The sequence below is a fragment of the Balearica regulorum genome, chromosome 3 (genome assembly GCF_011004875.1).
Source record: "Balearica regulorum gibbericeps isolate bBalReg1 chromosome 3, bBalReg1.pri, whole genome shotgun sequence".
NCBI lineage: Eukaryota > Metazoa > Chordata > Aves > Gruiformes > Gruidae > Balearica > Balearica regulorum.
Genome location: NC_046186.1, coordinates 26,106,724 through 26,128,435, shown reverse-complemented (window position 1 = coordinate 26,128,435; position 21,712 = coordinate 26,106,724). Strand labels below are relative to the sequence as shown.

The 21,712-nt window shown below is 36.4% G+C and overlaps 1 protein-coding gene across 4 annotated transcripts in view; it reads right to left on the bottom strand.

Annotated features, from left to right (window-relative positions):
* Positions 1–2,723: 2,723 nt before the first annotated feature.
* MCPH1 (microcephalin 1) overlaps positions 2,724–21,712 on the bottom strand; it is a 133,318-nt gene continuing 114,329 nt past the window's right edge. For all 4 annotated transcript variants that reach the window (XM_075747327.1, XM_075747329.1, XM_075747330.1 and 1 more), the window contains 2 exons: positions 4,977–5,214; positions 2,724–2,995 (listed from right to left, as the gene is read on the bottom strand). In XM_075747327.1, coding sequence (XP_075603442.1) covers positions 2,940–2,995; positions 4,977–5,214 — 294 coding nt within the window. In that variant the 3' untranslated portion in view covers positions 2,724–2,939. The remainder of the gene's footprint in view (positions 2,996–4,976; positions 5,215–21,712) is intronic.

Genomic DNA, 21,712 nt, shown 5'->3' with positions numbered 1-21,712 from the left:
CATGCTAATGTGATTTTGTTAGAGACAGCTTTTAGCAGGGGGGCAGGAGAAGGAGAGACAGCAGCTGAGCAAAAATATTCATGCAGGATAAAAAAGGTAAGGTTAAGGCAACCTCTCCTCCACAAAAAAAGATTGAGAGCAAAAAAAATGAAATTAAAAAAAAAAAGTAGATTCCTGGTAAGGTGAGCATGGTACCATTTTGTAGAGGAGACAGTGTGGCTGTGCTGTGGCAGAATGTCAGTTAAGCACTGTATGTTGCAAAGATCTTCACACTGATCAACTCAAAACTACTTGTGAATCAGTGATGCTTTACCTTGCTGGGTCTTGTGTCTTTTCCTCTCTGTGTTACCATCCTTAGGACCACGGGATCAGGTACAAGTGTTTTTTCATTTGGGGGATTTCTTCTGACAAATGAATCATTTGACAAGTTTTCATCATTCCCCCTCCCGTGCTGGTTTACTGAGGGGATGACCAGAGTCGGTGACTTCTCCTGGTCAGGTCTCGGGTAGAAATGCACCTTCCTTCCAATGCTGAGGTGGTTGAGAACCCACACCAGGGTACCTACCTCAGAAGCTGTTTGTGTGAAAGACTCCAAGCTATAAACATGAAATAGTATTTATTTTTTACTGCTTGTACAACATCCTAGTCTTTGGATTTAATTCTAACCTCTCCTGTATTTGCTATATACTATTACACAGCAAGAGTCAGTATGGATGGACAGCACTCCTGTTGCCCATAATGTGAGACCAAAATTAGGCATTTAATTTCCTGCTGGCTATATTTACCCGCACAGTACGCATTTTGCAAGAACAGTCAATAGATAGGGATTTCTATCAAACTATGTAATTTAAGATGAAATTGACAGATTGTTTTATCTGAAACATTTTAATTTAGAGAAAAAGTATATTAGACTTTTCATTGTCAAGTCTGTTACACGAGTGACTAATAATGACCAACAAGTTGATCCAAGAATTTACAATTAAAATAGCTGAGATTAGTCTTAAGAAGATTTATGAGAAAACTGATTTGGAATGTTATATTATATAAATAGTGACAGATTTTTATGGGTAGTACACTTAGGAAATGACTACAAAATAAACTAGGAGGTCATAATATTCAAAGTTAAGCAATATAATTCAAACAAATTATTCTGTTATTTATTGGGAACCATATGTTCACATGTCACAACCTATTTAAGTATTTATATTCTAGTCTATAGTACTTGGCAACTAGTTTCTTACTAAAAGGGCTCATAAGGTCAAGGGTGAAGAGTGACACCATGTTACCAGTGCTCTGCAGTAAATAGGTAAATAGTTTCATTTATAAACAGTACAATTTGTAGACAGACCTGATTACCAACTTTTGTATCAAACATACTTTTCCTAGCTAAGATGCTGTTAAAAATGTGCATGTCAGAAAACTAAGCAAGGAGAAGACCTCAATAAATTATATTTTCTAGTTTATATACTAAACCCAGCTATATAGCACTTAGATTCTTGAAAACAAGATCTTAACCTTTTGAGTTACAGGTACTCAGTATTTCTGAAAATAAAGTCAGTTTAATTTTCCATAAAATAAGCATGTCTTGGAGCTTTTCCATTATGTTTAACATTTTTTCCGTGTATGTTTAACATTTTACAGAGCAAAAGCCATTTGTGTCTGAAACAGCCTGCCACCCAGATGCCGCTGAACTTGTTTTGAAGAAAACACTCGCGTAATCCTCAAGTTTACAGAAACTGTACATCCAAATCCCATAAAAAGCCGAATAGGTTAGAACAATGCAATAGAATGGCATCATTTATAAACCCTTGTACCTTGATTGTTCCACAATATTAACTTGAAATCATTATTTTTAGTACAGGATTTCCATTGCCTTAGGCTGACAGAACTCTGAGGGGAGCACCAAGTTTCGGAGCTGTGAGTTATGAGCTGCCATTAAGGTACTTGATAATACATTATTCTCTATGATGATGATATATTATTTTGATGGACCTTGCAAATATTTGTTTGTACATTTATAGATATATAGAGTTTGTACATTTATAGATAAACAAGTGTTACACAACATAGTTTATATACAAATCTTACAAATCAACCACAGGTTGAAGAGGACTTTAACATTTAAGACATTTGCATACATTTTTCAAGCATACCTAAAGGATTTAATGATATGTTCCATTTTCAACAGATTTTAGCACTTAAATGATGTGTTATCTTAATTCATTTGACTCAGGATCAGTAACTGTTTATGGTTTCAGCCTAGATGTAAGGTAGACACAGTTTGAAACTCAATTAAAGGTACTGAAATAAAGTAATACCTTAACTACGCATTATTGAATTTCAGTTACTTTTGAAAACTCAATTTAGAAGTGCAAGTTTACACCAGCAGGTATGAGTAGAACATGATGGGACACCTTATCCTTTTACGTAATTAGCAATGGTCACGAAGATGTGGTAACATGGGCCTTCAGCTGTGCGCAGAGGCGCTTGGAATAGGGGAACCTACAGGATCCATGCATCTGCACTGGTAGCGCAGCTCCTCCTGACTGCACCAGAGCTAGCTCAGGCACGCTCGCCCACTTGGCGGGGACATCTTTTAATTGCTCTGTAACATGATCAACTTCGCTTAGAGATTAGAAAATATCTTTCCACTTCCTCCCAGTGAATCATTATTCATTCAACTTTTAGGTCCAAAGGCCTTCAATAAATAAATAAAAGCAAGATGACTTTTAATAGGGAAGTACTTTTTATTATAAAGAAACTAAAGATTTCACAAGATGAACACTTACACAAGCAATAAAAATGTAGAAACGATTGTATTTATAAATATGTAACTTGCGTTTTCTTAGAAATTTTATTCACAGCTTAGGTTTTTTTTTTTTTGTTGAATCCCAACTACGCTTGTTTCCTTACAACCATATGGAAGCTCTTGAGTTAGCTCACAGCTGAAAAATGTAGTTTTCCATGGGACATATTGTATGCTGAGTGATTGAATCTAAAAGAAATAAAAAACCCAGGATTATTTAAGATAAAATGCACAAGAAACAGATTACAAAGCAATGCTGTACTTCAGAACAATTTCTGGTATAAAACAGTTTGTTGGAGCTGAGAACCGAAAGAGAAGGATCCTAAAAGAAAAGCAGTCGAATGATAATACCTCAAGAACTTATCATTTATTTAAGTTTAAAAAAGGTGCTGCATTATCTACCTATATGCTTTTTATTGTCGTTAGCCTTGAGTGAATTAACTGGCAGTCAGTTTTAACAGCAAAAAGCAGATAGCCACAAACCACCTGAATTGCAACAGCGAATTGTCAAAGATTAGACAAAACTTCAGATCTGATTTTATTTATTTGATTAAAATGGCAATTTATAAGTGACACTGTTCACACTATTATGTAAACAGTTGCTGAGCAAGGGGCTGAGCTTCAAAAGCATGTATCCTTCCTTTAAAGTACCATATAGAAATACATCTTTTTTTCTGAGTTGACTCATCATTTAAAATCCATTAGCTGGAGCTTGCATAACTGTGCCTTACGAACAGGATGTAACAGTTAGAAAAGGCAGCATCGGACTGCAAAAGAGAACTGACAAATTTGTAAAGGGCACAAAGAATTCAGAGTCCTTCCTCATGAGCAGCTGGATACGCAATTCCTTCAGCCCGCTGATGGGCTGAGCGTGGCCTCTCCAGCTGCAGGAACCTCAGGAGATGCTGGACCTGGGGCGAGGCAGAACGCCGTAAGACCAGTGAAAGAGTGGGACGTACCACATAAGTTGCATGCCACTTTAGATCATTAACTTTGTCCGTCTGGAATTTATGACTGGGGTACTGCTATGTGAAACTTTGGTCTTTAATTTACTAAATCATATTTTTAGTTCTGCACAAACTTCTGTTTTCCTTATCTAGTCACTTTTTTTGGCCACACTTGCTCTTTATGTCTTCTTCGAAACCACAATAAACACTGCTTTCTTCTTGTGTATCTCTTTCAACTATTCACGAGTTTTTCTTCAAGTATCAAATAACATTTGCACTTAGACAAGTATTTTTCCCTTATGGCTCACTTTTCCTTTCTTCTATAGTGGTATTTTCTCTCAGGTTTTAAGTCATTATGATCTGATAGCATTAGCGGTCAAGAGATTTGGAGTTGCTTGTCTAGTCTCATATAACATCAATTCATGTAGAACATTTATTACTGGAGTCTGAGCGAGGCACTATCTAGAGGCATTTGACACAGTGTATAAAGAAAATTTAATCTTATTTTTTTCTAGTATGTAAAAGGTCCGTTTTTGAAAAAATACCCATGTCTTGTCTGAAAAAGAGGGAGTGTCAGACTGGAAGCTGTGAATCCTACATAGATTATGAAAGGCTTTTCTTTGAGGGTGAGGATATTGCAATTTTACATCTGATTCTTTGCAAACAGATAACCCTTAGAACTGCGGTGTCCTTTATGGAAAAGCGATGGACTGACAACTCTTAGAAATGTAACAGCAGATTTTAAAACAAAACTTTTTGCAAGTGAAATAAAGACTGCAGCAAATTGTCTTTCAGATGTACAATATATAATTCAGGACACATTATCAGAGGGTGTCAATTACCGTATTTAAGTTTGTACCAGTTAAAAAAAAAACTTTCTTACTACATCTAAAATTGAAATACATGCCATTTAAAAAAGCAATTATCCTATGGGGTTGTCCCAAAATTTAGTTTGTTTTAAGTGAAACAATCATACAAAAGATAAATTTTAAAATCTTTGGATGAAATTGTTCTTGGTAAAATTACAATGATGAGTACCAGGACCATCTTAAAGCAGCCTTAGATGTAAGAGAAAGTCTTCGCCATGGAGATAACCTTCCAAACTGTAGCAGACTGTTCCATTTTCTTCCCTCCATAAGCTCAGTTTAGTGAACTGTTTACAGTCAATTTTTGAATACATATTCCACAATATTTTTTTTATGAGTTGAAATTTAGCATCTTACCTAATATCCATTTTTCTGATAAACATTTTATTTCTTGGTACTTCTTTCCTGGGTTTTTTCCTATACAGATTTTTGCCTGACGTAAGGCTTTACATATTTTCCCTCCTGACAGCTGTATAAGTTCAATTAGCTTTTCGCAGGGTGGCTGACTGGTAGGAGATACAAACATTACAGGCTGGTTTGAAAAGAGATTCTGATGGTATTTTTCTGTTGATAGGTGACGCTGAAGTCTGCAGATCTGTATTTGAGGAAACAAGGAAATTAATAACCAATGTGTTAATAACCAATGTGTTGCATTTCCACTCAAAGTTAAGACTAATCCTTGTCTTCATCCATTCAGAAAAGAATTATAGTGTATGAATATAAACTTTACTTTTTCAGACATATCAGAAATTCTTGGGTAAACTATGCAAACAATATGGTGTATTTTATTGTTTTCGTTGTTTTAATACAAGAGCTTAAATGTCCATGTATGATATACTTGATTGATATAATTCCCAAAACAGGGTTGAGACTAGTTATAACTCAGATGGGTTACCTGTGAGACTTCTTAAAGCATTTGACAGCATTATTTATCACCTTAATCTTACATTCTTACATTTATAATGCTAGACATCACATAGAAATACAGAATCATAGAATGATCATAGAATGGTTTGGGTTGGAAGGGACCTCAAAGATAATCTAGTTCCAACCCCCCTAATCTAAATCTACCCTCTTCCAGTTTAAACCCATTACCCCTTGTCCTGTCACTACCTGCCCTTGTAAACAGTCCCTCTGCAGCCTTCTTGTAGCTCCCCTTTAGGTACTGGAAGGCTGCTGTAAGGTCTCCCTGGAGAATCCCAACTCTCTCAGCCTGTCCTCATAGGAGAGGTGCTCCAGCCCTCTGATCAGCTTCGTGGCCCTCCTCTGGACTCTCTCCAACAGCTCCATGTCTCTCTTGTACTGGGGCCCCCAGAGCTGGATGCAGTACTACAGGTGGGGTCTCACAAGAGTGGAGTAGAGGGGCAGGATCACCTCCCTCGACCTGCTGGTCACGCCTCTTTTGATGCAGCCCAGGACACGGTTGGCTTTCTGGGCTGCAAGCGCACACTGCCGGCTTGTGCTGAGCTTCTCATCAATTAATACCCCCAAGTCCTTCTCCTGAGGGCTGCTTTCAATCCATTCTCTGCCCAGCCTGTAGTTGTGCTTGGGATTTAGAATATCAAAGGATATTCTAAATAATTATAGTCTTTCAGCACAAATACAAACTGTGAAACCCTTTACAATATATAATGCTCATCACTTTCTATCAGAGAGCTTTAAAACCATATCTAATTCAGAGTTTAAACTACTTTAGGACTTCTTTTCCTCTCTTGTGCTCCACAGATACGAACTGCTTTTTATCTCAGATGTATGAAGTGAAACAAATGTACCAGAACTCAGAGCAAACCATTTCATGTAAACTCTTTTGTCTCCACAAAAACAAAAAAAGAAGTCCTTTGTGAATGTTGTGCAGCCTGGAACACTTGATCATGACAATCAAAACCTGCTTGATCTATAGGAGGCAAGTTTTTTTCTGTTTATATACCAGGCAGGACAGTGGTTCAGCAAGTAAAGCCATTTCTTGTAGCTATAATGTGCATAAAAGCAGTGCATACAACAAGCGTACATAACATGGTACACAATATGAAGTTTTCATACGAAAATAATAATAATAAAAAAGTTAGTTTGTATTTCTTAGAGCAAGATTGCCATTAACCTGCCAAATTAATGTATGTAACATGTCTCATTCTGTATGTCTTGTCAAAATTTGGAAAATTTATAATCATACTGTAGTCAATAGTAAGATGAGAACAAAAATAAAAGTTTCATATCATGTGATGCTGGGAATTTTTCATAGAGATGATCAACAGAAGCACATTACATAGAGAAAGGGTCGCTCTGTATATATCTGGTTTATATGAGATGGCTGAATGGGAAACTGTAGTCAGTGAGGAGGTGTAACTGGAACAGAAATTACTGGTTGAGTGGATTTCCTTCCTCCAGTCCTGGCACAAACCTGTTGTGAAACCATAGGCACTTAAGAATTTAATGCAATAATATATGTGCTTGGCAGATAGGCAGCCAAAGTAAAAGTCTGCACCTGGTTTACAGGGGTTTATAATGCCAAACAGTTCCATGGCGTGTTCACAGATCCCCAGATAAAAGTGAATTGCCTTAGCACTTCTGGTCAATTAGCTAGATGAAGCACCAGCAAAGCTAACATAAGACTTCATAGCTCAGTGGTTCTGTGCCACTGTCCTCTGCTATTCTTGGACAAATCAATACCAATCTGAATTTTGAGATCTCCTCCATCAATAAATAATTCAACTTTATCTGATTGTTAATTCCTTGGCTGCTCTCCTGAGAATAAAATGGATTCTTTGTGTTCTGAATTCAGCAAGTTATAAATACAGTGACTACTATGGATGAAGCAGGCAAAAAAGACTCAAGCACAATCCAAGAAATAGCCTTTCTTTTTTATTCTTCTGTGAGCTTAGGTTTATGAATGACATGGCACCTAATCCTATCTCATGGAAGTCAAACAGCTGCTAAATAATTTAGTTGATCACAGTATCAACGCAGAGTTATATTGCAGATTTTGGAGGACCCAAACTCTTTGAATATATCTGATGGCCTTTCCTGTACATAAGCTGGCACCCAATACTTTAGACATGTGCAGAAGATCTAGTTTTGGACTCAGTAGAGTACTGCCTACCTCCATGTGAGCAGAATGCTCTTCTACGAATATTGGTCTGCTGGGCATCCTGATGTCATGAAAACCAGAAAACTACTCATTGTACTGTTTTAATATATGGTATCAGATTTGGACTTTGCTAAAAGTACCACTTGCTGATGGGTTTTGTGATGCTTAGAGGTCACAATCACTATCTTAAAATGGGACTAGCTCAAGAACATAAAACACTTTGCAATCTCTGATGCACAGAGCTGCAATAATTCATTTTAATGAATTAAAAAAACCTGTGCATTTATGAAACTACAAAAGTGCTTGTGGTAAGCTAGGTAAACAAATTAAAGAATGGACTATAGTGAAAAATAGCAATCCCTTCACAATCGACCTCAGAACAGCCTCATGACAGATGCAATGCCATCTTAGTTGGTCTGACACAGAGCTCTCTGGAATTGTTTAGTGGGACAAATCAGTTGCAACCGATAAAAGAAAGACAATTACCAAGAGGCTTTAATGCTCTTTTATCTAAAATAAATCAAATTTAACTTGAAAAGACAGACATTACACTGGTTTTGTCAACCTGGAACTCTTCAGATTTTAGAGATGAAAATTACTAGGATTGAGAAGCTGTTATCTTAAAAATGCAATAGGACTTGTGTTAGCTAGAAGACACCAAATATAACTTGTTGCAGTCCTGCTATTACACATATTTTAGGGAATATGATTTAAAAGGGCTAATCATATTCCCACTTCCTCAAACATTTCCCCTGAAAAGATTTATTTGCTGCCACTGTAATGAAAACTCATTCATCTGATACATCTTCCTATAGAAAGAACTGTTGGATCGAATTAATATTAAAAGCAAATGTGTACACAGCAAACCATCAAATCAGGAAATCCAAATTTTGAGCACCCTCCTCGCCTGAGGTCCACAAACAGCATATTTTAGTCTATACATTTACTACATATTAAAGGAACCCAGGAAAGTGAAATGCTGACATGCTGTAGGGAGGATTTTCTTAAACTGCCTTTAAAATTCCGGCTGTGTGTATTATCAGTGCATTTGAGAGGAGAGGGTAAGAACACAGTACATCTCGGTGGCATCGTCAAAGGAAAGCTTCAGCAGGGAACGTCATCTTTACGCTTCCTTTGTCGGGATCACCACCACCACAGCTTTCCTGACAGGCTGTGCTTGGATTTGCTCAAGCGCACTGGGTCCACACACAGGTCTTAGCGAGGGAAAACCCACCACATTTACGTTCAGAGCTCAGAGAGTAGTCTGAAAGGTTAACTTTGCTTTCTGGCCCACTCACCTGAAAGAAAGGCCACTAGCCAGTCGCTGAAAAAGCAGCTAGCTGACCACACGGGGTTTGGCGGTGGGATGAGAGGGCACAATCTAGCTCTTACCCCTGAATTGACTCAGCTGCCTTTGCAACATCAAAGCCCTCGCGGCACTCCAGGGGTGCTCCCAGCCCTTTGAAACCATACACATTTTGCCTAAGCTTCTACAAATAAATAAATAATTCCTCAGCAGAGACCAAGCCTGGGAAAATATCAGACCCCAAAAGTGACTATTTCCACAAATTGTGTATGTATCAGTCGGTAGTTACAGTTACAGTTGTGTCAGTCCCTATTATAACAGACAGCACCAATTTTCCTTTCTAATTATATTCATTTGCAGATGCGCAGAAAACCAAAATGTTATAAAAGCATCTATTTATTCTTTTTGGTAAGATCCTCACTCTTTCACTAGCCAGATGAACCGCAGGAAGACATTTCTTATATGTATGCATTTCTCATAAATGTACCATTAATTTAGATGTTTGTTTGAACCTAAGTTTCGAAAGGAAGAAAAAATATCACTCTTGACAGAAGTAAAACTTATGGGGAATGTATGATAAAGAAATAGAGCCTTTCTTCATTACAAAGAAAACCCCACCAAACATTTCACCATCATCCCTCCTGTGACTGATTTTTAATCCCCACAAGCCAAAAGAGCATATATTACAAAACCCCCAAACTTTGCAGCTTTGCCTAGAACTTTATGAAAATAGCTCCTGCTGGGTGGGGTGTGGGAACAAACACAAAACCCCATTAAACTCCAAGGGTGTGATCTTTGCATGAGGCTTAGGAGATAGCCATCAAGTCCCACAAAAGTATTATCTCTGAATGGATACCCGAATTCATGCAATAGAAAATGTAAGAATGTAAGAAAATGTAAGAAAATAATGTACCTGGTAATTTTACAGCATCGGAACTGCTAATGTCCTATATACACCACACAATTTTCAGTGTAATTCCAGAAAATAGCACATGAAGAATTTTCCAGTCTAAAATGCTATTAGAATAATAATACTTCACAAAAATGAAATTGAGAATATGGTTATGATTTCTTACTATTAATTTTATTTGTAGGCTAGAATTGAAAATGTGAAGTACTAGCTTCAAAAATACATACAATGTAGCCATCTGTAATAATGATACATGTCTGAAAATTTGTGCATGCATTACATAATCAATGTATGCATTGTGGTAAATCTTTATTCTTAATTTCAATTATTCACCACAGATAAATAAATAAATCTACAAAAATAAGCTTATGATTTATTTTATCATTACCATTTGAGCATTTAATATGGGATTGGAAACCTTACCAACACCTGTTTGAAAAGGCTATTTTTAATGAAGTATTTACTGAACTTATGCAAAGCTGTAATTATATCTTGGTTACTTGGAAAAATAATGTATACATTTTATTAAATGCAAATAGCAGAAGATAAAATTACAGACATAAGTTTGAAGAGAGAAGATTGTATATTTTATGGTTTATATCTATCCAGAGATCAAGTATTATTGCATTTGAAGTTGATGAGAAATTGCTCATTTTCACTAAAAACAAAAGGATCTGACTGTTGAAGTCTTAAGGATTGGTTCACCACTCTTCAACTATTAAATCACAGAAAACCATAAAATTGATAAAACACCCCCCCCCCCCCCCTTTATGGTTTCATAATGTACAAATTTAACAAAAAGAGACACATAAAATAGCATACTCATTTAATATAGTTGGGTGATGTTGCTGGAGAAGTATTAAGCTCTAAGATTTTAATATTCATATGATTTTAGCATGCATAAATATACTGGCCAAGTAATGTTTACATTTTCAGTTACTGTAATTCTGTACAAAAACATCATGAAGAACACACTTGAAGCTGTAACACTGCTAGGAAGCATTACACTTGCATGGTTATATGCATTTTCAGACAGTCCGTCATTTAGTAAAAATTTAAAAGAAAAACACATATGTGGAACCCCATGTACATGTAAAGATCAAGAGCTCACACACATCCACACAAGTGGAGCATCAGTCTGCTTCTGATAAAGAGAAGCGTATTGCAGCGTGCAGACTTCTGAAAGTACAGTTATCCTGCAGTGAGGAATTTGCAGAATCTGCAGGACCCTACAGGGATCAAGGAAGTTTGTGTTAACAATGCAGTACTCCTGCAGGACAAAGAAGAAATCCTCTCTCTTTCATCTTTCTAAGTATCAGGTTTAATAGGAGAGTAGAAGCAACTAACCAAACAGCAACTCTATTTTTGCAGGAACAATGTGTGACATATATTTTCTACTTAAATTAAAAGCTCATCATTTTACTTTGATTTCTTATAAATTTTTGATGTTTTTTTTTAAAACACATTGAGAATACTAACATTGAAATAGTATTCACTAAAAACTTTAAAAATTACATTGAAATGCTGTATTAGATAAATAAATTGGTGCTCTCCAGTATAAAAGGGCATGTTGAGAGCTGGAAACAACTTCTTTCGGCAAGCTATTTCACAAAAAAAATAGATTCTCAGCTTTGAAGACTCTTGTCTAAGTTAATGGAACATCACACAGATGCAGGACGCCAAGTGGGTCAAGCCGTACTACCATACTATTATCTCAACAGAAGCTTATTGGGCTCTTTGGCATGAAATAATGCATTTGTTATCGCTAGCGATGTTTTTCATTCTCAGAGCAAAACTCAACTTGCAACATCCATGCAAATTATTGCATCCTTATTTCTGAATATTTATTGAAACAGTGCTTTTCCATTGGTTATTAATATCATTTGGCTAAAGTAGAAGCTCCCTTTCTGTCAAATTAGAGAAACATAAGCCAGACAGAAGTGAGAACATCATACTTTTTGAATGCTTGATAAAGCTGCATTAGCACCCCAGCACATGCACACAAACTGAGATTACGTACAGGCAAACTTGGGATACATTTCTGCAGTAGAAGACTGGTGCCCTGAGACAGGAGCCAGAAGCAAAGGGAGAAAGTTCAGAAGACAGAGTGGAAAATTTGGTCCAGAACAAAGTAACCTTCAATGCCTGGTCTTGAAAAATAAAAAGGAAAGTAAAAGAAGGAGAAATGGCATACGGTCAAGATTATATTATCTGGAAAATTCTTCAAAACACAGTTTCTTCCCCTCCTCTGTATAGTCCTTCATGTAAGTGTTTCCTGACCAAGATGAGGACGAAGGGAAGAACACCAGAATCCAGACAATTCAGCTGATATTGTTTCTTTCCACTGCTTGTTGGCAGACAACCTTGCTATTCTCAAATCCCATAGCCTGATAAGAAAAGTTAATTTCACCAATTTATTCTCTGAAAGACTGAGTCCCGATGGGAATACTGTATGAAAATATTTGGCAAATAAATCTACTGTTTGGCAGATATTCAAAATTATACTGGAAGATGTTTGAACCATTTTTTCCGGCATAGCAAATTTTTGCAGGAAAAAAGATAACAAATTCACTTATTTTTAGTTTAATTTCCTTGTTTTCCAGAGGTAGACCTATTTTTAAATCCTATTTAATATCAACATTATCAACTATAGATTAATAAAAAACAAATTAGGGTAAAACAACAAGTCTTTTCCCTTTTGAGGACAAGTATGACTTCTAAATCAAGGAGCTGAATTTCCAGTACACATCACTTAAAAACACCCTGCTAAGATTGTTAGATGTGGTCACTTTACCTTAACTATTTTTTATAGCTTCAGAAAAGATTCCGAATTAAATATATTTTCCTTTGGTTTCAACACAAACTAATTCTTTTTGAAATCTAAAAATTCCTTTCATTACAGATTAGCTAACGAAGAAAGGATTTATGAGGATTAGAAATTTAAACCTTGCTTCAGAAATACCTCAAGAACTTATCCATCCTTGCTTTTGCCTTACTTCAAGAGAATTAAACTCAAGTACTACCACGCAGTGATAAGACAGTGAATTGCAATTGCAAATTTAGGTCAAAATTCTGCAAATAATTACCAATTATAACTGGGAGGTGTTTTCCTCACCTGAACATCAATAAAGCAGCACTGTGCCATGCATCGCTCCGGGGTGGTATACGAGAGTGGCACGTACGACTCAGCCCTGTATTGCTGACATACCACGAGGGTTACATATACTACACATGACAAGGCCCCAAGAATCCAAGTAAAACTCAAAGACAGAAATTCTCCACCTCCATACACAATCTAGTCCAATGCTTATCTTCTCTTGCAGTTAGAAAGCTTTTCTTAATAATATAACCTGGATTGCCTGTGTTGCATTTTGAGCCTGTTACTTCTTGTCCTAGTGCCAAGGGACACGGAGAACAACTTATTCTCTTCCTATTTGCAACAACCTTTTAAATATTTGAAGGCTGTTATCATGTCTCCCCTCAGTCTTCTCTTCTCTAGACTAAACAAACACAGTTCTTCCAGTCTTTGCTCATGGGTCATATTTTGTAGACCTCTGATCATTTTGTTATTCTCCCCTGGATTCTCTCCAATGGATCCACATCTTTCCTGGAGTGCAGTGCCCAGACACAGCACTTCAGCTCAGGGCTCACCACTACTCTGCACACTGCGAACTGTTCATGGATCTTACGTATAGCATTCCTGTTAACACATCCCGGTATGCCTGCTTCTTTTATCCGAGTATGACATAGGTGACATATATTGGTTCGGATACTCTGAAATACTGAGTTGTTCTTTTGGCAGAAATGCCGCATTGTCAATCTCATCTTGTGTTTCTGCAGGTGATTGTTTCTCCCTACTTTGCACTTGCCCTTACTGAACTCCATCATACCTATTTCTGATCGTGCCTTGTATCTCTCAGGGTTATTTTAATTCCAATGCTGCTTTCAAACTGGATTATTACCTGCACAAAAATAATGACCTCAACTAAATTTAGCCCATTTTTTTTCTTTTTATAACAGTTGCAACTTGCCCTTCTTGTTATCTCATAGTTCATTCTCACATGGCAACAGGAGGGAGGAACATTACTTGAATCTTGGCATTTATCCCCTCATATTGCAACCATTTACCCATATTTTATATATAGTATCCTCTAGGCTTACTGAACTCTCCCAACCCACGTAAGGCCAATTTTTTTGTGGTGTGTTTTTTTTTTTTTTTAAACAGACAGGTACCTGTTGCATGAGACCAGGATGTAATCTATGAATAGGTCATTAATTTCAGCAGAGTAGCTTAAGGAATAAAGTATTAATGAAGTAAATAGCAATGTTTAATCATATGGGAGTAAACACATCTGCATTGACACAGACTGAAATAATACATTTCCAGTTAAGTATATTTAACTGATAAAAGGCCACACTGAAACAGAAATTCCATGAGCTAATAGCGTGCTGCAGTTCATGGAAAACAACTTGATATTCCCCATGGTTAAATAATACACATAATGAAGATACAAGGCATGGAAGCCTAGTATTTGCACAAAATACATTAAAAATTATAAGCTCATTTCAACTACATTAGACTTTTCAGATATCGAATAATTTTGGACAGTCCAACTTTCTTTTTTAATCAACACAGGATATTGTGCAGCGAGCTTCAAGAACGACATTTGTTTTGCTGGCTTAGGGATGTGGGGAATCCTTCCATTTGCGTTTAACAGTAAATGATAAATCCAGTGCTGTCAACAGATTTGCTATACCTGGCAAAGTGCAGATGAATAATGCTTTGATAAATAAAAGAGTTTTCTATTCCAGTAATAACAAAAAGTGAGTGATCTTGTTGAAAGGAAAAGCCTGGCAAAAGTGAAGGGTTATGCAGATGCTCCCAAAAGGCTCGTTCCCCACACAGTTGTATTAACCCACAATAAAAGTAATCTTAGCATTAAAAATAATTCCTAGTTTTATCTTTAAAATATGAATATGTGAGTCCTTTTGCTCTACCTCAACAGACTGAAATGATTTAAGTGAAGGCAGAGTGCATTCTTCACTCTACTCCTTAGTTTTAGCTGAATGCCATTGCAACGCCCAGCAGTAACTCAGTGTGTGCCAAACATGAATATTTTTAAGCGTCATTTGAGTTTTAAAGGCTACAGTAAGTGATGGGAACACAATCGTCTTGGGAATCTACAAATAACTTTAAAAAAGCTCATAAATCTGGCTTTCATGGTTTGGTTTTCAACAGCTTTATGAAATATGTCAAAGCTTGAATGCAGTGAGTTCGTTTTCCTTCAAATTTCTTAGGATTGACTTTTCTCGATCTTTTTTTGATATTCTGCAGCGAGACAAATAAAATGGACTTGGCCTTAAAAAAACAGGCATCAGCAAATTAATTTTTGAAGAAGTTGTTTTGTTCTTTAAATTTTTTGTATCAACAGAGGAAAAATGTACCCTCTAAGTAGGGCAGCCTAAAGTATTCCCTCATCAAGAAAAATATAAAATGCTTCCGTTGAGCACCCAATGTATTACAACATAACAGACCACATATTAATGAAAAAATGATGTATAAATAGAAGCTGATTTTTTCTTAAATTGTTTAAAAAAGACGCATGGCAATGACTGAGCACAGCAGAAACGCAGAGAGTTGCATTCAGACGTTACACGCAAACCTCTGTACATACAGTGAAACACGTGCACTACAGCAACAATTACCAGGGAAAGCTTGGTTTTTAAAATATGAACTAAAGGGTCAGTTGGAATTACATCAATGTTCAACAGAGAACAGTCTTTAAAACTGTCTGAGAGCTACTGAAATAAATGCACTCAAAGACATTACCTGGCATCACACAACTGGATGCCACTGCTGTGGAACACCACCAACTGCAAAATTAGACCAGGTTCAGGTTGCCTTCAGAAACTCCTGGTAGAACTACTATCACAATCACTTCTGGTCTACAATTTCCCTGATTAGTACTCCCTGGCAGTAATACTTCTTTATGTGTAATAATATCTCTTCTCCACTTAATCTATGTCACAGATTGGAAGAAAAGATCCTATAGAAGTACGGAAAGCAAAGACATTTAATCCTCCAACACTGAGAGTAGCAACTGGAACTGCCAGCATGCACAGCAAAAAAAAAAAACCCCAGGTGTTTAAATATTTGACCAGGTGCTTTTTATCAATCATGTTTTAAAATGACAATTACTCACGAAAAGTTTCTTTGAGAGCAATGCTTTCTTCATAGGTGCTAAACAAAGGATGTGATTAACATTTTCTGTTTCAGGATTCTTTTCATGAACTCTTGTACTTTTTAGCATGACAATAATGCAAGAAGACAGAACTTGGACTACATTGTGACAGCAAGCTGGGATGGTCTTCTGTACAGCTGAGAGAGAACAATTTATATTGTGATTACAGAGTAATCTTAAAGCTATGAAAGTTGGTAGGGTAAAGGCACAGTAGCTGGCATGAAATTTATTCTCTCTGCTTTTCTTCTTCATCTTTCTTTTTTCATTAACCAGAGAATTTTTCAAGTGAATGGTAAGCCTTTGAAAAGTTGTTTGGTTTGGTTTTTTTTGTTTTTGTTTTTTTTTTTTTTTAAAGTGAAAAATAGTTCACAAACTACTAAGTTGTGCATGGTACCAAATGACACCCTTCTAAAAATAACTGATGCCAATATCTGTTTTGAGGAGTTGATGCTTATCGGCTTGTGAGCTGATACACCAAACACATTTGCAGAATATTACCTCACTGCTTTCTTTTCAGGAGTCTACAGGAGGCAAAGTAGACACTGTGTCAGTAACCTTATCGAATGCTGGAGGAAAACAAAAGTCTAGCATTGGATATTAGTTGTTGCTGTGAGTAAGAGCAGCCATTTTAGAACCCAAGTCTCATTTAGAATATAATCTTACTCCTCATTAGGATTTCAAATGCATTTGGGATTTCAACATGTGATTACCTTTTCCACTTTTTTCTTTCCTATCAGTAATTTCTAATTTAATTTTTTTAGTGACAAAGATAACAGAGCAATATTCATTCGACTTATCTGATATTTGCATTTGGTCTTGCAGGAACTATCTTAAAGATAAAATAAAAGTGTGACTCTACAGGTGAAGCTATTAAAGTGCAAATCTAAAGTGGCAGGAAGAGTCACTGAAAAGCAAATCACTGATTCACACAAAAGTCCACTTCTGTTTACTGCAAATGTAATGATGACGATCCTCTTAAAAACTTTAAAAAAAAAAGAAATATTGTTATAAATTCCATAAGGAATTTTGTTTTGTTTTAAATTTGAGATCACCAGCTATGACATGGTTAAATAAAGAGAACTAAGCAGACTTATTATGGTAGTGGACTTTCAGCGACTTCTCATGCTAGCTGGGCAAAGTTTGTAGGGTCAAACTGCTGACCCTGTCCTCCTTTCCAAGTTCCTTTCCTATATTCCTACCGCTTTTCGTCTAAGAACGATGCAGGACAGAGAGGCTACTACTTTTTAGCCTATCTGGATTTTATCTGAAGTGCTTTAGTGAGAGCAGAAAGCCTTTTCAAGAGGTTGTCATTGCATAAGCAAGCAGTTGCAATTCGAAAACCAAAGGATACTCAGCAAGTACTCTGTATAAAATATGAGTAACTGGGTATTTGAGCTTAGATGCAGGATAAAAACTCTGAAGCACAGAAACAGTCGTGGTCTTCAAGCAAAATTGCTAGTTATTTTCTAGTCAAACAACTGAATAGCTTAGATAAAATACAAATGCCCAGTAACTCCTTTCCTACGCACTAGTTTTCTAGTAAAAATTTGTAAATAAATATTTGCCATCTCTGGCTCTGTCCCAATCCAGAATTCCCACTAAAATCAGTGGGAATAAGGTAGGGATACAGCTTTAGCCCTACAACAATACAAACTACGGTGATGTAAGAGAAGGTACTGTTTGTATGCATACATACTATACTAAAGTATATTCACTACTCAGTGGATTGGGAAAAGAATCTAATCTAGCTAGCCCTGCATAAGGGCAGAGGTTTAAAAATGTCCTGCATGCTCACTGGATCATGTGTCTATTTTTATTTTAAAATTATATTAACGTAAAATTTAGGAGCTAAATTAATAGTTGTAATGCTACCCATGGATTTTTTTCTTAAAATAACATTATTTATTAAAGTGCTAATACATTTATCCTTATGTTATGGACCAGTAGTGGGAGAGTTACAAAGCCACCATTGCTCGGATTGTTGGTGGAGGAAAGGAGAACTCACTGCACAACACTGGAGTACTCCTGGGGTTAAACAGAGGAACAGTAATGATGGGATTTGGAGGAAATTCAGTAAAATCCTTCTCATTCAATGAAGGCCAGTGTCATACAGACCTTTAAAGGAGGGGAAGAGCTAAGTCTTCTACAGAGAAGATACACACACAAACTCCCAAGTGCCTTTTAAAGATTTTGCAGCTAAACAAAACTACATGGTATTGTCATTATCTGCTCTGCAGTATAACAGACCCATTATTACAAACAAACATGACAAGTAAAAAATAAATAATTCCATACTAAACAGTAGTTTTATCAATTATCACCTCATTACAGATGATTACTTCTACACCTTGCAGTAAAGGTGAAATCAGGTATGAGATGACCAGAAGGAAAAACAACAGAGTGTTTTGACTAAGCAAGTCTTAACATTATTTCATAAATGAAATACATCAGGTTTCTTTTGCTCATTAAAAGCTGAATATATTCTCTCAGATACACTCCAGTTGCGCCAACATGATGCACTCACAAAGCATGCACATCAGGGTGACAGCTAAAAAGCAACAGAGAGCTTTGCACATAATCTAAAACTAAATCTGTATGTAATTTCCTTCCCTTTGTTAATTGAAGATTAAAACCAAATCAAGGGGAAGCCTTCTATGAGACTACTTCCAACAACAGATGACTCAACTAGCACCTGAGAATTTGTTGTGCTTGTGTGTACTGAGGTTCTGAACTTCCTGTTTCAATAAAATACCAAACAAGTTGTGTTTCCTTTACAAATAAGCTATTACATCAAGCCCTGTTCCTATAATTTCAGTTTTTGTCTGCATTCCAACATTTTCTTTGGCAAATGTAGAAACATTCTAATTAAAGAGAAGAGAAAAACAAGCATCATTCATCATGGTAAGAATGAATGCTCAAGAGAACATCCTTACTGGTTACTTCGTTCATTCAGTTTAATTTGGCTTTTGAAGTGCACTTAATTATGGCATGCATTTCTCTGAGATGAAACACAGGTAACTGGGTTTTCACTAATAGTGTCACATGAAAGCTATTAAAGGTAATAATCAATTCCCTAATGCCACACAAACATAATACCATCTGTGTGAAGTGATTCAAAAACATTTTTAGAACACCAGAATACTTGAAATACACTATTCTGTACAGCAATTTTCACCTATTATTATAAGTTGCTAGATCCTCTAACATATCATTTGAAAATCTTTTGTTTCTTTTAACAGAAAAGATCCTGTTTTCCTCAGCTTGATCTATGAGATCGGAACAAGAAGAATCCTTTACAACGCCCTCTTTCCTTCATTTTCACAGTTGTTGTTCATGTTTCGATTACACATGAAAGACCTCTGTCTACTTCATTTGCAACTACCATGAGAAAGACAACTTCCTACGAAAAGTTAAACACCAGACCTGCAAACGCAACACAACATAATTGTCTGGTTAAGTACAATATGGCCTATATATTACAACATATGTGGTTTCTTTCCTAAATTTATTTAACCGCGGAATCGTAAGTGCTGATTCACCAAGGCAGAACTTCAAACTTAAAATGACATTATAATAGGAGTTATAATTAATCAGACAAATGCCATTTTGGATAAGTGAAGTAACTATTCCTACAAGGTGTCCACGTGCACATTATCTCTTTATTGAAAGGACTGCTTCTTTTGCTTACGAACCAAAGGTAAGTTCTCAGGCAAATGCAGTTAAAACCCCCGCTGGCTGCTCAGGGTTGTGTTCTAGAAAAATCTGGAACGCAGTAGAAGAAACATGCACTGTAAATGGCTGAAGCCAGTAGAGGATGCTGAAGACTTCTGATAACAGAAATAACAACTACCACGTCTGCAACGTCCTCCAAAGACATCATGAAAATAGTCCAGCTAATCCTGAAAAAATCCTAAATTTGAAATATGTTCTCATCAACCACCAGAAAAAACCAGAAAAAACCAAGAAAAAACATTGTCTAGTTGCACGTCAGATGAACCAACGTATCTCCTTCAGGCGTCTCCTACATAAGTAAGCAGCAAGCAGCCCAATCCACACAGCAGAGACAGTATGACGGGATCATGCCGTGCTACCGCTTCAGGAAGGCACATCTTTTGTTTTATAAGCATGTGCTGAGCCACGTCAAAAACTCAATGGGATGGGACAGACAGAGCTTTCAATTATTTATGTTATTCCTATTTTATAGTTTTTCTTCTAAGTCACAATCAAATATCTAATTTCACATGACAAAGTTTTGTGCAAAACTTCTTAACACTATTGTTTTTTACCTCCTTCATGTTAGACTAAACAGAGAATTATGACAATAATACTCAATAAAACCTGTAGCGTTTGACATATTGCTTTGTGTTGAAACTGCAGCTCTTTCAGGCACTTGAAACTTGCCTCGATTCAGGCAGGAATGTCTGAGGCCAAGCAAAATTTTTGGTAGACCACTGAAGTTTTAGGACAAGTTTTTCAGTTTTAACATCCTAGTGAGGACGCTTTTGAGTTGATTCTTAAATATTTGTTTCCTCCGAGTCTAGGGAGTCAGTATTAAACAGAATTTTTACACTTTTTCCCTGGATTGTCCAAAACATATTAGTTTAAAAGATACTAATTAACAGTTACTGTTAAAACAGCCAACAAAATTCCACCCTGTTCAGACTACCCATAAAGCTCCCCTCCCTCGGGCAAACATACTCCTGTTAAACTTCTCTCTCTACAATAGCTTTAAAAATAGTCGTGCCATGCAGCAAAGACTATTGAAGGTCAGCATGATCAGGCTGCCTGGAATCAGCTCCACAGGTAAAAGTCCATCATGTCAACTATCGCCAGAGTCTCCCACTTGAAATGAAGTTGATAAAGCCTCCAGGCCAGAAATAAATCTAGTAAAACGGAATATGGGTAAAGTGTGACCTTTCAGCCAGATGGGAAAAAAAAAAAAAAGGATGGAAATATTCTTCTGTAGGTCAAAAGGTCCCTGGGGCAGACACAACCTTTTGTTTTGGATTTGTACAAGAGTTAAGATGCAAAGTCTGGTTTCACGTTCTGTGAAAAGTAATGAGGAAATACTACCTTTGTAATAGTAGTATACTGACTAGCAAAGTGAGGCTCTTTTTTGATTGCAGCCTCTGGGACCAACTTTAGGCAAATATTAAATAACAGTGTTTTTAAGAATTATGAATTAAGATGATCTTTTAAATAGTTCTGATAGCTTCAATACACCAGACATAAATCACTGTAAGAAAAACATGACAATGGAACTTCTTGCCTTTGAAAAAGCCTCCAAGGTCTACAAAAGAATCTCATCAACACGTGATAAATCACAAAATAGTAAGAATAAGAACAGAAGTATGTCTATACATAAATACATATACTCACAAGCACAATAAATCAAAAACAATGCAAAATAAATCAGCTGAAGTTGGAATTTGGTTCTGCAACTATCTTATGAATAAATTTTAATTTTTTTTTTTTTTTCATGTGGTTGGAGCAAAAGTATGGGAGTTAGGAATCAAAGGTGTCTATTACAGCTTTTGTATCAGTGAAACT